The 15,092-nt window shown below is 45.1% G+C and overlaps 1 protein-coding gene across 2 annotated transcripts in view; it reads right to left on the bottom strand.

Moving 5' to 3' along the window:
- LOC137449664 (mothers against decapentaplegic homolog 2) overlaps window positions 1-15,092 on the bottom strand; it is a 219,618-nt gene that overhangs the window by 14,559 nt on the left and 189,967 nt on the right. For both annotated transcript variants that reach the window (XM_068155399.1, XM_068155400.1), the window contains one exon: window positions 6,376-6,520. In XM_068155399.1, the coding sequence (XP_068011500.1) occupies window positions 6,376-6,520 (145 nt within the window). The remainder of the gene's footprint in view (window positions 1-6,375; window positions 6,521-15,092) is intronic.

Below are 15,092 nucleotides of genomic sequence, written 5' to 3'. Positions count from 1 at the left end.
TATAAATGGGTATAATGTTTCCTTTCTTCCAGTCACCAAGGACTTCACCTGACTGCCATGACTTTTCAAATATCATGGAGAGTGGCTTGGCAACTACATTAGCTAATTCCCTCAGGACTCTGGGATGCATTTCATCAGGTCCCATGGATCTGTATATCTTCAGGTTCCTCAGTTGGTCACACACCTTGTCTTCACATACAGTGGGAGGGACTTTGTCTTCCGAGTCTCCATCCTGTGGGCCATCAACATGAGAGCCATGAGGAGAGGGGTTGCCAGTGAAGACTGAGGCAAAAAAGTTGTTGAGAATCTCAGCCTTCTCCTTGTCCATTGTTACTAGTTCACCACTGTTGCTCATCAGGGGCGGTACTCTTTCTTTAACCTTCCTTTTCTGGTTTACATAGCTGTAGAAGCCTCTTTTCTGCTTCTATATAAGCTTGCCTATAATTTTCCACAACAGAAGTCCTTAATTAAACACAAATTCTGCTACCATCCTCAATTCAAGTAAATGTGTATCAAGCAAAAAGCTATAAGCTATTTTGTTTACCAAGGTTATAAAATCTATCACCTTGACATATCTGCATATTTAGGCACATATGCCATATACTTAAGACTTAAGTAATGCTTTGTCTTTGCCAAAGACTGTTGTATGTGGCAATGCCAGCGATGAGCAGTGTGAGCAATCTGGCAGTGCAGGCCTAGAACCTGACATGGTGGTAGGTCATGCTCAGCATAAGTGCAGAGCCAGCTAGCAGTTCAGCAAAACAGTGCTGTGCCTGGAGCATGTAACTAAAACAGGGCACTGGTAGCTATAAACACAGAAAGTTATCTTGGGACAACAGGACATGCACCTGCATCAACAAACCTCGCGCGTCACTAGTAGTTGGACCAATAATCTATAATAGTGCGATGTGTGGTCACTCATAGGGAACCAATGAAGCTATGCCAACAAGGCACTCCCAGTTGATATAAGTTGTAGAAGTTCCCTTGCTACGCACTTCTGCCTTTCCTTTCCTTTCTTCTTCTTTGCTTTACTTTACCGTGCTATACTCACACCATAGGCCTGCAATACTGGAACAATAAAGGAACAATACTCAATCATATTGGTCAGCTGTATTGACTCCAATCTCCGTCGTCAATACCTGGCGCCTGAATATACATGAATCCTCGGGATCCTTGGGCTACGATGCTGCTCGACTCAGCATAAGAGGTATGTTCCGAGCGATACGGAAAGCTGGTTGAACCAGCACTGCCCTGGTGCTGACTAAATAAGCAGTGTGTGCTCAGAAAAGGAAGTGAATCTCACCTGGGCCTGGTGAGCAGCCGGAGGAGGGGCAAGGGGGAACACTCCGTGAAACAGAAGAGGCTGTGCTAAACGCCCTCCAAACTATCCTCTCCATGAGAGGTATTACTGGCGATTCTGGGATCTTAAAAGGGCTATTAGCCTGGGCCCAGAATCATCCCCACGGCAACTAAGCTTTAACTTCCAAAGCATGGGACAAAATTGCAGCCCAGCTGTGGGATGAGGTGCTAAATACTTAAAAAGAAGTTTTTCGCTATAGCACCGTGTGGTGGACCATCACATACGTTGCAATCGATAAAAGCAGAGCAGTCTACTCCCGATTCAGCTGCTGTGACATTTGGTTCTAACCGAGACGAAAAAGGGAGATTTGGAAGGCACCCCCCACCCTCTGCCCCCTTCCTCTCTCCCTGCACATCGTCTGCCACTCCATCAGCATCCTCCTCACAATTTCAATTGCCCGCTATTCCTCCTTCTACACGAATCGCAGCTCCTTTATTACTGTCCTTTTGCACAAAAAAATCTGCTTCTGCTACATCAATAGCAGTAGAAGCGAATCCTGATCGAACTGATAAGGTGCGTGAAATCAAAACGGAGGTCACTACGCAGCAGGCATTGCAGAAAGAAGACGCCACGTCCACCATCTTGGCGAGCACACCATGTTTATTAGACACCACCACTGCCATTCGCACCCAGCAGGGAGAAAGTGGTAAAAAGGCAGCGAAACCTGTGGCTCGGCATTTTCGATCCCTTTCATCAACATCTCCCTCTAATACCTCCAGCAACGGTTTGAATTCGGAACATGAAAACACCGACACTGAGAAACTCAAACAGCGACTTTATTCGACAACCCCTCTTAAAAAAATGGAGCGCTTGCAGGCTCGCAATTGCGGCATTCTTGCGATTGCACCCTGCCCGCGAGCCCCGGCCACCCCGGCGGTGGTTCCCACCCCAGCGGCACCCATCCCAGAGGTGCCCATTCTGGTGGCACCCATCCCGGAGGCACTCATCCCAGCGGCCCCCATTCCAGCAGCGCTCCCCACCCTGGCAGCTCTCCTGGCGACGGACCCCGCGAATACCGGCGGCTCCAACCAAAGCGGCACTGACTGACGCACTGCCGATACCAGCTCCGACACCAGCAGTGGCCTGGCAGGAGCGGCCCGCACCAGCAGCCCTTACCCCCCCAGCGGTTTCAGCTGTGCTACACCCCCCCCCGCCTCCTACATTCCAGACATTATCAGCAGAGTATAGCACTGGACGGAGGTTCCAATCGAGTTCCGATAGGACGATCAGGAGGTGGGAGGGTCAGGGAACTGTCCCGCTGCGCCAGTGGAAAGGTATTGTGGGAAATGTAGTCACAGATGGAGAATCTGTAGGTTTTCCTGTACATGCATCTCCTGTGGTATTAGAAGGTCAACAACGAATATGGCAATCTCTGGACTAACAAATGTTAAAGGAAGCTAGACAAGCCATAGCTACCTATGGGCTACAGTCAGGATTCAAAACTGCTGTAATCAATCAGCTGTTTTCAACACATTTGTTAATCCCTTTTGACACACGCATGTTAGCAAATGATGTTTATTACATGATCTGAGAGCAATCGATCATGGAGGAGAAGGGTGCCTTACAACCTGGCCTCCCAACTCCCAATCCCCAGAAATTGGGACCTGATTATTACTGATTTGAAGGATTGCTTCTTTACAATTTGCTTACATCCGGAGGATTCAACAAAGTCTGCATCTACTGAGTCATCGATTAAGGCAGACTCCACCCACCGATATCAATGGGTAGCCTCAAGGCATGACAGAATTCTCTGGCTTGGCTTTTGTTACCATTTAGATAGACTCATTGTGATTTCTTCATCTATAGGTCTATGGATGATATCCTGATTGCAAAACAAAGTTACATCCTAAGACAATACTCTCTGAGTTTCAACCCATGTCAGCAAGCAGAGAGTTGAAAATAACACCGCCTCAGACCTTGCAACTTCACAATTAAGTGGCAATTCACTTGAAAGCCATGCCCCAGCAGCCAGCAGACTCTTTACAAGGTGTCACTGATAACCACCTCATTGGGGCGAGACTTTTGTCGGATCATATCAGCAAATGCAACTTCCTGATAAGGCTTTACAATTAAGTCAGGATTTAGCGATCAAACAGTGGTCAAGAATCCAGGACAATAATTCTGATCCGGCGCTTTTCACTACTCAGCAGGGTCTAACAGGGCCACTTGGTTCCTTTGTCAATACCATACATAAGGCATTCAATACTAATTCAGATCTGACTCACGATATGAAGGTAAAAATGCTGGATATTTTGGCATTTGACAATGCTAACGAAGAAACTAAACAGGTTTTCAGCATTTTATCAACAGGTGCCACTGTCTCATGACTGCTGGACGCAACAATGAATGAAGCACCGAAAACCAGCAATGTATCTAGCCACGGCCATAGAAGCAGTCCTGAAACCACCAGTACGGCCACCGCACAAGGAAAACAACCTGTGTGGAAAACATCGTGCTTCTGGAAACCTAGGTACCTTAAATCAAATTGCCTGACTGCTGGACAGACTCGAAAGTGCTGTGCTCACTGTCACAGACCTAATAATTTTACTTCAGATTGTCGTAGGCAGGGAAATTGCTCCTGCAGTGCGAGTACACACCACGTGACGACACCAAACCAGGGTGCTTGGACCAACCTCCCCCACCCACCCCCCTCGCAGCCACATATCACTTTTGAATCCACAAAGCGCTGTCGAGTTCAATTGGCACGGTCCTCTGGGTCACAGACCCTTTGCTCTGTTAATTGGTAGATTGTCTACCTCTAGACAGGGCATCCTTATAATTCCTGGTTCAATAGATTCTGATTATGACTGGGCTATGAAAATTATGTTCTATACCATTGCCCCTCCTGTTAGCACTCCGGTTGGCACCAAAATTGCTCAGCTAATACCATTTGAGTTCCGAGTGCCTAAAACTTCTAACAGGATCTGAGGGAAAGAAGTCTCTGGTTCCACCGATATGCCTAGTACCTCATTGACCGTAGAAATCCAAAAGGGAAAACTGGAACAGATTGTATCTGTCAGACACCCTTGTGGACAAACTATACAATTTTCAATGATTGTGGATACAGGAGATAATGTCATTATTATACCTCATCATAAATGGAATGGTCACTAGCCATTGTTCATGGCAAATGCTGAAGTCATGGGTTGGGGCAGGAGTTGATCTGCTGGAGGGTAGAGAGGCTCTGCAGAGGGACCTCGACAGGCTGGACAGATGGGCAGAATCCAACGGCATGAGATTTAACACATCCAAGTGCTGGGTCAGAGTGGCTGGAGAGCGGCCAGGCAGAGGGACCTGGGGGTGCTGGTCGATGGCAGGCTGAACATGAGCCTGCAGTGTGCCCAGGGAGCCAGGAGGGCCAATGGCATCCTGGCCTGCATCAGGAACAGTGTGGCCAGCAGGAGCAGGGAGGTCATTCTGCCCCTGTACACTGTACTGGTTAGGCCACATATTGGTCAGCTGTATTGACTCCAATCTCCATCATAGATAGTTGTATGAGAAACGTTTTTGACATAATAATGAAGTATAGAAGTTTTAATAAGAATGATGGATTTTACAGTGCTTCCTGGTCTATTTTGACAATTCAGACTACATTCATTTAAATTCAAGGTTGTGTTTGCAGGAGCAACCTCTTCTTGCTTTATTCACAACTACAGCATAACATACAAGTTTTGCTCATCAATAATTAATTTATTACAATCATATTAATTTGAGATGTAAAGAAACTAGGTCAATATTATGCCAGTAATTGGTTTCTGTCCTGTTCTGGCAGTATTTCCACTGCAGCTTTTTTAGCTTTATGGTCTCCAAATGGTTTATAGACTACTAACAACCAACATTTTCCTCCTTAGAAATAACTTTACCAAAAGCCTCCACATTATTTTAACCTAGCACTTAAATTCCATTCACTTCAAGCTGTCTCCATAAAATATGACTAAGTCTTTCTTCTGTTCTGATTTGAATGTTGCATTTAATGATGCATAATTTTATACAAACTCCATTTGAGCCAAAACTTAAGCCAGTTATTTCTTGGGTACCTCTTGCTAAGAAAGAGGAACCAATTTATTCCATTACTCAAATTTCTCATTTCACCCAAATAGGCTTATATGAACCTGGCTTAATTTAGCTGAGATGCCTTCCCCATGTACTGATTCTGCTATTTACATACGTATTTCGAGAGTAGATAAAAGAATCAAAACCCTAGGATTCACAGTGGAGCCTACATGCCATTATTCAACCTCAGAAATTATATGGTTCAAAAATAAATCATTATGCATTACAATAAAGTATTGATATGTCAGACTTCATTCTTTCAGTGTCCAATTTCCATAGAAGTTTAAGGAGCTTGTTTAAAATTGCATCTCTAGCTCTTTGAAATAATGTAATCTTTAATACTGTTCAGTTAGAAGTCTCTTTTCTCCCCAAATTATTTTTTCTATTTAAAACCCTGGTTTTAGCAGTTTTACTACATAGTCATCTTACTCCTGCAACGTTTTTCTACTACAAGTTCCAAATATTTGCCATCCCTTAAATAAGTGTTCTCCAGCTGTTTTATTCGAAAGAATGCATTCCAAATAACTCAAATTCTTTCTGTTGGGTACTATCAAATGCATCCCACATTGAAACCTAATGAACTCATACTCCAAATAGAACAGAACAGAGAACAAAATGACTGTATGTCTAACAATCAGCAAATAATCTCATAGCATAAACTGTGAAACTTGTGATGTTGTCAGTGATTTGGCCACAATAAGCAAGCAAGAGCAAGCAAGGAAATGGAACTTTGATGACATTCCTTGCTCAACAGCTGATGTCAATGCAATACTAAAATCAGTTTACTGGTCTCTATGACTTAGGAGCTACATAGCTGAAGGGGACAAAAAGGAAAATATGTGTTCAGCTTCCAGAAAGAATGCTTACAATAGTAGTAAGAAGCCTGTATATATGTCTTTCAAGCCAAACAGAAATGGTGTATTAGTGAAGGAAGAGATTTAAAGCAAAGGGTTTTTTCTTACCTATATTCAGCTCCCCATCCTTTAACAAAACTCATTCTGATGGTACACATTCTTGTAAGCTGATAAACTGCTTCAAAACCCTGATTCACAGATTGAGCCAGAAGAGCAGCAAATTCTTGATTATTAAAGATTTTTAGATTACATCCTAAAAAGAAAAAAAAAAATAAAAAATTGTACAATCAACGAATAATTTTGTTTGCTACACAGAAGCCTGAAACTATGAATAAATTATCAAAAGTAAAGCAAATCACAGAAACACAGAATCAAAGAATGTTAGGGGTTGGAAAGGACCGCAAAAAATCATCTAGTCCATATACCAGATCACACAGGAACACATCCAGGTGGGCTTTGAATATCTCCAGAGGGAGAGACTACACAATCCCCCTGGACAGCCTGTTCCAGTGTTCCGTCACCCTCACAGAGAAAAAAATTTTCCTTATGTTTCCATGGAACTTCCTATGCCTCAACTTCCACCCACTGCCCCTTGTTCTGTCATTGGGCATCACTGAGAAGAGCCTGGAACCATTCTCTTGGCACTCACCCTTTACATATTTATAAACATTAATGAGGTCAACCCTTAGTCTCCTCTTCTCCAAACTAAAGAGATCCAGCTCCCTCAGTCTCTCCTCATAAGGAAGATGTTCCACTGCCTTCATCATTTTTGTGGCTCTGCACTGGACTCTTTCAAGCAGTTCCCTGTCCCTCTTGAACTGAGGGCCTCAGAACTGGACACAATATTCCAGATGCGGCCTTACCAGGGCAGAGTAGAGGGGAAGGAGAACCTCTCTTGACCTACTAACCACACCCCTTCTAATACAACCCAGAATGGCATTAGCCTTCTGGGCCACAAGAGCACATTGCTGGCTCATGGTCAACCTTCCATCCACCAGGACCCCCAGGTCCTTTTCCCCTTCACTGCTCTTCAGCAGCTCAGTCCCCAACCTATACTGTACATGGGGTTGCTCTTTCCCAGGTGCAAGACTCTACACTTGCCCTTGCTGAATTTAATTCAATTTCTCCCTGTTCAACTCTCCAGTTTGTCAAAGTCTTGCTGAATAGGAGCACAACCTTCTGGTGTGTCATCCACTCCACACAGTTTTATGTCGTCAGCAAACTTCCTGACAGTGCTCTCTGTGCCCTCATCCAGGTCATTGATGAATATATTGAATAGTACTGGTCCCAGTACTGACCCCTAAGAGACTCCACTAAATACAGGTGTGAGAGACTAAATCTTGTCTCTCTTGATGTGACTCAACAAAGATAAAATCACCTTGGCTGCTTGCCCAGACAATAGCTGATGTGTATTGGGCAGTTGCTTCTGGTTAATGACTCTCTGGAAGGTGCATAGATAAAGATTGCTCACCAGACAGCAGCTGCCCTGGAAATAATTGTGGCAATGTCAGCAATGAGCAGTGTGAGCAATCTGGCAGTGCAGGCCTAGAGCCTGACATGGTGGTAGACCATGCTCAGCATAAATGCAGAGCCAGCTAGCAGTGTAGCAAAACAGTGCTGTGCCTGAAGCATGTAACTAAAACAAGGCACTGTGCGACCGTTTGAGGCTGTCCCCTTAAGAAAGGGAATATGGTGGACGGAAGTTGGTAAACGAAAAAGACGGATCTAAACTAATTTCATTGGTAGATTGGGAGGAAGCACCTTCTGAACTGGGAGTGCAGAAGGGTATCTTGGGCTTTCCTGCACTTTTCCAGTGCAGTTCTGTCTCCCCTCCTTCGGCAGCAGCTCGCTGTTTCTGGGCTTTCGGCCAAGGCTTGACCTTGAAACTGATAAGCTGCAAGGCCTGTATTAACTGCTTTCCAATTAACACATAACTGCTTCTAACTTTTTCCTCTTTTCTTTCTCTTTCTAACCCTCTCTGGGGAAAGGGGGAGAGAGGGGGGAGCAGAGGTGGGGAACCCCCTCAGCAGAGGGGGGAACTCTCATTTCTGTGCTACTTTGTTGTATATTTTTGTATATATTGTAAATATTGTAAATTCTGTATATTCCCCTGCATATCCTATATTGCTTTGTAAATATACAGCACCCCCTGCTTTGCTAATTCAGCTGTGAGTTTTTTTTTCCTTTCCCTTCAAATTTTCTTTCCCTTTACTATACAAGGGGGAGGGAGGAGGCTTTTTGGCTGTACCCTTCCAACCCTACGACGGCTATAAACATGGGAACTTATCTTGAGACAACAGGACATGCACCTGCATCAACAAACCTTGCGTGTCATTAGTAGTTGGACCAATAATCTGTAATAGTGTGATGGGAACCAATGAAGCCATGCCAACAAGGCACTCTGAGTTTACATAAGTTGTAGAAGTTCCCTTGCTACGCACTTCTGCCTTTCCTTTCTCCTCTTCTTCTACACTTTACTGTGCTATTGTTACAGTTTGAGTTGGGTGCCCCCTTCCAATGTTTACTTCCTGTGTCCAGAAGTCCAGCCCAGAGGGGTGGACACAGGAAATTACGTAGTATTTCATACCACAATTCTTTGCACCACTATAAGATGCTGTGCGGAGTCTAGCACACTCTCTTTTCTTCCTCCTCCGTCAGCCGGTAACTGGGGGAGATGTCTCCTGGCTTTGGGCCTGGCTAGGCCCAAGGCCACGGGGGGATGGGCAGTCTCAGATCTGGCCAGCTGAGACTAGCCTAGCAGGGGGAGGGGGAAGAAGGAGCCCTGGGGGTCTTGGGTGTACCCTCAGGTGGGGATGGGATCTCTCTGGGCCTGTTTTGGGATTTTGCTTTGTCACTGCGCTTTTGGCTTTCTGTAAATGTTCACTGCTTTCTATTTAAACTTTCCATTACTTTTGCAATCCGTTTGTCTGAGTGTTTATTGTTGCCAGGGGTGGGGAAGGGGGCTGCCTCAACCCAGAACAGCTATACTCGCACTACAGGCCTGCACCATAGGACTGCAACACTGGAACAATAAAGGAACAATACTCGATCATATTGGTCAGCCGTATTGATTCCAATCTCCCGTCGCCCATTGTGACCGTTTGAGGCTGTGCCCTTAAGAAAGGGAATATGGTGGACGGAAGTTGGTAAACGGAAGGAATAATCTAAACTATTTCATTGGTGAAGTGGGAGGAAGCACCTTCGGAACTGGGAGTGAACTGGACATTTCCGTCAGTCTTGCTTCCGCCTTTCCACGGTGCAGCAGCTCTGCAGCTATCTCTGTGCTGGGCTTTCTGCCAAGGCCTCGGCCTTGAAGACAGATAAAGGCCGGTATATTAACTCCTTTCCAATTAACACAAACTGCTTCTAACTTTTTTTTTCCTCTCTTTTCTTTCTCTTTCTATCCCATTCTGGGGAAAGGGGGGGAGAGAGGGGAGAGCGGAGGTGGGGGACCCCTCTGCCGAGGGGGGTCACTCTCATTTCTGTGTTACTCTGTTGTATATCTTTGTATATATTGTAGATATTGTAAATTTGTAAATATCCCCCTGCAAATCCTACACTGCTTTGTAAATATAGCTCCACTGCTTTGCTAATTCAGCTTGTGAGTTTTTTTTTCCTTTCCCTTCAAGTTTATTTCCCTTTACTTTACAAGGGGGAAGGGAGGAGGCTTCTTGGCCTTACCCCTTCCAAACCCACCACATTTTTTTTTATTGGCGTACCCAACGTGCGGCAGATAATTAGTTTAATTTATTACTTGATTGATTTAGTGTTTTCCAGCTGAATTAGCAAACATGAAGGTATTGTGGTTTGTGGAGCGATTATTCTTTTCAATTTTTGGGGCTCTGGTTTACAGATATTGTTTGGGTTTGATTTTGGATTACCTGGGTAAATATTTGTTGCGGACAATTTATATGTGGGTTATGTATAGAGTTAAATTATGGTATGGAAAATGTATTAATTTCCTATGGCCAGTGAGATACAGGAATGTTACCTCCACCACTCTCCCAATTGAGATAAAGGGTTTTAAGATTCCACCTGAGGAGACAGTAACTTTAGGTGATGCCTGGGATCCAAAGGTGATTTATTTCATGTGTATAATTCTGCTGATGGTGATAACTAATGTGTTTTCTCTGTATTCCTTGTGGCGAGAGAAAAAGGTGTCCAGAGCTTGTTTTGTTATTAAAACTAGATCAAAAAGAAAACGCCGTGACTCTCGATCAGTCCCAGAGTCATCTAGTGACGAGGACTGTGGAGAACCCGTGTCAGTTAAAAAGAAGGCTAAAAAGTTAATTGGTAAGGCAGCTCTAAATGACTTTTCTGCTGATTCTAGCAAACAGCCAAGGGCATCGGCTGGTATCAATATGGCACCTACTCCGTCTCCTACTCCTTCTCCTTCTTCTTCTTCTCCGTCGGCCAGTAATGGAGCAACGTCACTTCCGCCCACTCCCTCAGTGGGACCGGAAGTCACTGCCCCAGCAGCTGATTTATCTCAGGACCTGTCAGCTTCCATTAAGGTGGCTGTAAATTCAAACACAGCTCCAGTCAAGATGGCTCCTTTAAAGACTAGAGGTGCAAAGGCCCAAGATGGAGAAGAAGAGGTGGAGACTGATACTGGTGAGGGGCCCTCTACTCTAAAAGATCCTGCTCAGGAGGAAGAGAAGGTTTGTTTTAAAGATCTAGCTAACCTAGTGAGATCAAAGCAGGATAGAGATGAAGTTAGGAAGGCAGCTGGCAAAGGTGGTTCTCAGCTTAAAGAGATCCTTAGGAGAATGACAGCAGGATTATATGGGCAAAGAATTCAGGGAGACAAGGAGGAAGATGATAGTACGGACTGTTCTTCGCCCCGCGAGGAACTGCGAATTGTCCGTAAAGATTTCACCAGGGCAGATAAGGAGCCAGTTCTAGCTTGGCTTAGTAGGTGTTATGATGCAGGTGCTTCAGCTCTAACAGTTGGAGACAAGTCAGCAGCTCAGTTAGGAACTCTCTCAAGGGACAATGGAATAGATAGACATCTAGGCGAAGCTCTCGGTAAGGTTAATCTGTGGATACGCCTTTTAATGGCGGTTGCCCTGAGATACCCTTCCCGAGATGATCTTCCATGGAATCCTAAACCCTGCACTACCATAGATGAGGGAATTAAGCGCTTGAGAGAATTTGCTGTTAGAGAACTACTCTATGGTGAACATGAAACTCTGAATCCTGATGACATTCCTGTGGGTATTGGTCTTGCTAAAAAGATCATCAAACTTGCTCCTTCCAATTATGCAAACATTCTGGCAAGCAGAATTGTGTCAAGAAGTTATGGTGGAGCTTCTCCCACGGTTGGCCAATTCAGTGATCAAATGAGACAATTGGAGGATAGCATGACACGTGGTTCTTTAGTTTCGGCCATTAAAACGATGTCTGGTGATATTCAGAATTGCATAAGAGAGTTAAAAGATTCCATATACCAATTGGCACAGAAGGATAATTTCAATTCTTCCTCCAGGTGGGTACAAGTCTCATCTGTGAGGAATACACGTCCTCCAAGGAGGTCATTCCAAAACAGGACATTCCAAAACAGGTCATTCCAAAACAGGTCATTCCAAAACAGACCACCAAGGCAATCACGTAGAACTATTTGGATAACTCTGCGTGATCAGTTTGGTGAGAACATGAACCGCTGGGATGGCCAACCAACTTCTAATCTTTTCAGGAGACTGAGGGAATTGCAAAGTGGCAGAACCCGAGGTAGCAATACCAGAAGGGTAGCTGTTACTTCCACAGTTCCCCAGAATGACTCTTATGGCTCCAACAGTGGCTCCAGTTATAACATGCAAAGTTATAACCCTGCAAACAATGTGCAATGCACATGTGCGCATGTTCCCCATAACTAGGGGTGCCCTGCCTCCCGCCAGGGGGAGGAGAGGGATAACAGAGATAATAGAATCTATTGGGATGTGTACATCCAGTGGCCTGGCACTTCACAATTTCGGAAGTACAGGGCCTTGGTTGACACAGGAGCTCAGTGCACCATAATACCATCAAATTATCAGGGATCAGAGTCTATAACTATTCTGGGAGTCACTGGTGGATCTCAAGAGTTAAGTAAGGCAGAGGTTAACATAAGTTTAACTGGTAAACAATGGAGGAAGCATACAGTTGTGACCGGACCTGACGCACCTTGTATTTTGGGAATTGATTTTCTGAGAGAAGGGCGTTTCAAAGACCCTAGAGGTTACAAATGGGCTTTTGGAGTAGCTTCAATAGAAATTGATGGACAAAAGTTGAAGCTATCTGCCAGACCTGAGCTTTCTGATGAATCTGCAGTTGTGGGACAACATAAGATACAGGACATTAAATTGCTGGTTGCTTCTCAGACTGTGCATCACAGACAATACAGAACCAACCGTGACTCTTTGTTGCCCATTCAGAATCTGATTCGTCAGTTGGAGAGTCAGAAAGTCGTCAGCAAAACACATTCACCTTTCAACAGTCCAGTGTGGCCTATGCGGAAGCAGAATGGAGACTGGCGTCTGACGGTAGACTACCGAGCCCTAAACGAAGTGACACCACCTATGAGTGCAGCAGTACCAGACATGATGGAACTGCAGTATGAGCTGGAATCCAAAGAGGCCAAATGGTATGCTACCATAGACATTGCTAATGCATTTTTCTCTATTCCCATAGCAGAGGAATGCAGGCCTCAGTTTGCTTTCACCTGGAGAGGAATCCAGTACACTTTCAACAGGCTGCCAATGGGCTGGATCCACAGCTCAAGCATCTGTCATGCAGTGATCCACGATGCTCTGGAGAAAGGCGGTGCTCCAGAACACATCCAGTTCATCGATGACATCATCGTCTGGGGCAAAACTGCTGAGGAAGTCTTCGAGAAAGGTAACAAAATCATTGACATTCTTCTGAATGCAGGTTTTGCCATCAAGCGAGACAAAGTGAAAGGACCTACCACAGAAATTCAGTTTCTGGGAGTGCGGTGGCAAGATGGACGCCGACACATTCCAGTGGATGTGGTGAATAGAGTCTCTACCATGGCAAGTCCCACAAACAAGCAAGAGACCCTACGTTTCTTAGGGATAGTGGGATTTTGGAGACTGCACATTCCTGGATACAGTCAGATTGTGAAACCTCTGTATGATGTGACTCGAAAGAGAAACCATTTCCACTGGGCACCTGAACAAGAAGCAGCCTTTGACCAAATAAAACAAGAGGTGATTCAAGCAATGGGTCTGGGACCTGTCCGAGATGGTCCAGACATTAAGAACATTTTGTACACGGCTGCAAGTGACAATGGTCCAACTTGGTGCTTGTGGCAAAAAGCTCCAGGTGAGACACGTGGACGACCTCTTGGTTTCTGGAGTCGAGGTTACAGAGGTTCAGAGGCTAATTACACTCCAACAGAGAAAGAAATTCTAGCTGCCTATGAAGGAGTAAAAGCATCTTCTGAAGTGATTGGAACTGAATCACAACTTCTCCTAGCTCCCAGATTACCAGTTTTGAATTGGATGTTCAAAGGCAAAGGATCCACACCACATCATGCCACAGACTCAACATGGTCTAAGTGGATGGCTCTGATAACACAGAGAGCTCGAATGGGAAATCTTGAAAGACCTGGTCTAGTGGAGGTGATCTCAAGTTGGCCTGAAGGCATCAACTGTGCTAAACCTCCAGAGGAGAAAGTAACTCGTGCTGAGGAAGCTCCTCCTTACAATGACCTTTCTGATGATGAAAAGAAATATGCTTTGTTCACAGACGGTTCCTGTCGTCTTGTTGGAAACAAGCGAAGGTGGAAGTCTGCAGTGTGGAGTCCAACACACCGAGTTGCAGAGGCGAAAGATGGAGAAGGAGAATCCAGTCAGTTTGCAGAGGTAAAAGCTGTCCAGCTAGCTCTTGACGTAGCTGAACGTGAGAGATGGCCAAAGCTTTATCTCTACACCGACTCGTGGATGGTAGCCAATGCTCTATGGGGTTGGCTAAAGAACTGGAAGAAGAGTGGTTGGCAGAGAAAAGGAAAACCCATTTGGGCAGCCAACCTATGGCAGGACATTGCTGAACGAATCGAGAGAATTCCAGTGAAAGTGAGACACATCGATGCTCACATACCTAAGAGCAAAGCTACTGAGGAACAGCAACACAACCATCAGGCCGATCTGGCTGCAAGAGTTTCTCAAGTAGACATGGACTCTAATCTTGATCTCGACTGGAAACACCGAGGTGAGATATTCTTAGCTCGGTGGGCTCACGATTCATCAGGACATTAAGGCAGAGATGCAACATACCAATGGGCTCGTGACAGATCCATAGACATTTCCATGGATGCCATCACACAAGTCATCCATGACTGTGACATTTGTGCTGCTATTAAGCAGGCAAAACGACTTAAGCCCTTGTGGTATGGTGACAGATGGTCCAAGTACAAGTATGGTGAAGCTTGGCAGACTGACTACATCACTCTACCACGTTCTCGTTCTGGTAAGCAATACGTGCTTACTATGGTAGAGGCAAACACTGGATGGTTGGAAACTTATCCAGTTCCACATGCAACTGCACGCAACACCATTCTCGGTCTGGAGAGACAAGTCCTGTGGAGACACGGAACTCCAGAGAGGATTGAGTCAGACAACGGAACTCATTTCAAGAACAACCTTGTAAAGAACTGGGCAAAAGAGCACGGTATTGAGTGGATATTCCACATTCCCTACTATGCACCAGCTTCAGGGAAGATTGAACGCTACAACGGTTTGTTGAAGACCGCTCTCAAAGCCATGGGAGGTGGATCTTTGAAAAACTGGGAAAAACATTTAGCACAAGCAACCTGGCTGGTAAAT

Source organism: Melanerpes formicivorus, unplaced genomic scaffold (genome assembly GCF_026170545.1).
Source record: "Melanerpes formicivorus ecotype bairdi unplaced genomic scaffold, bMelFor1.0.p_v2 SCAF_31, whole genome shotgun sequence".
Taxonomy (NCBI): Eukaryota; Metazoa; Chordata; class Aves; order Piciformes; family Picidae; genus Melanerpes; species Melanerpes formicivorus.
This window is presented reverse-complemented; position numbering and strand designations above follow the sequence as displayed.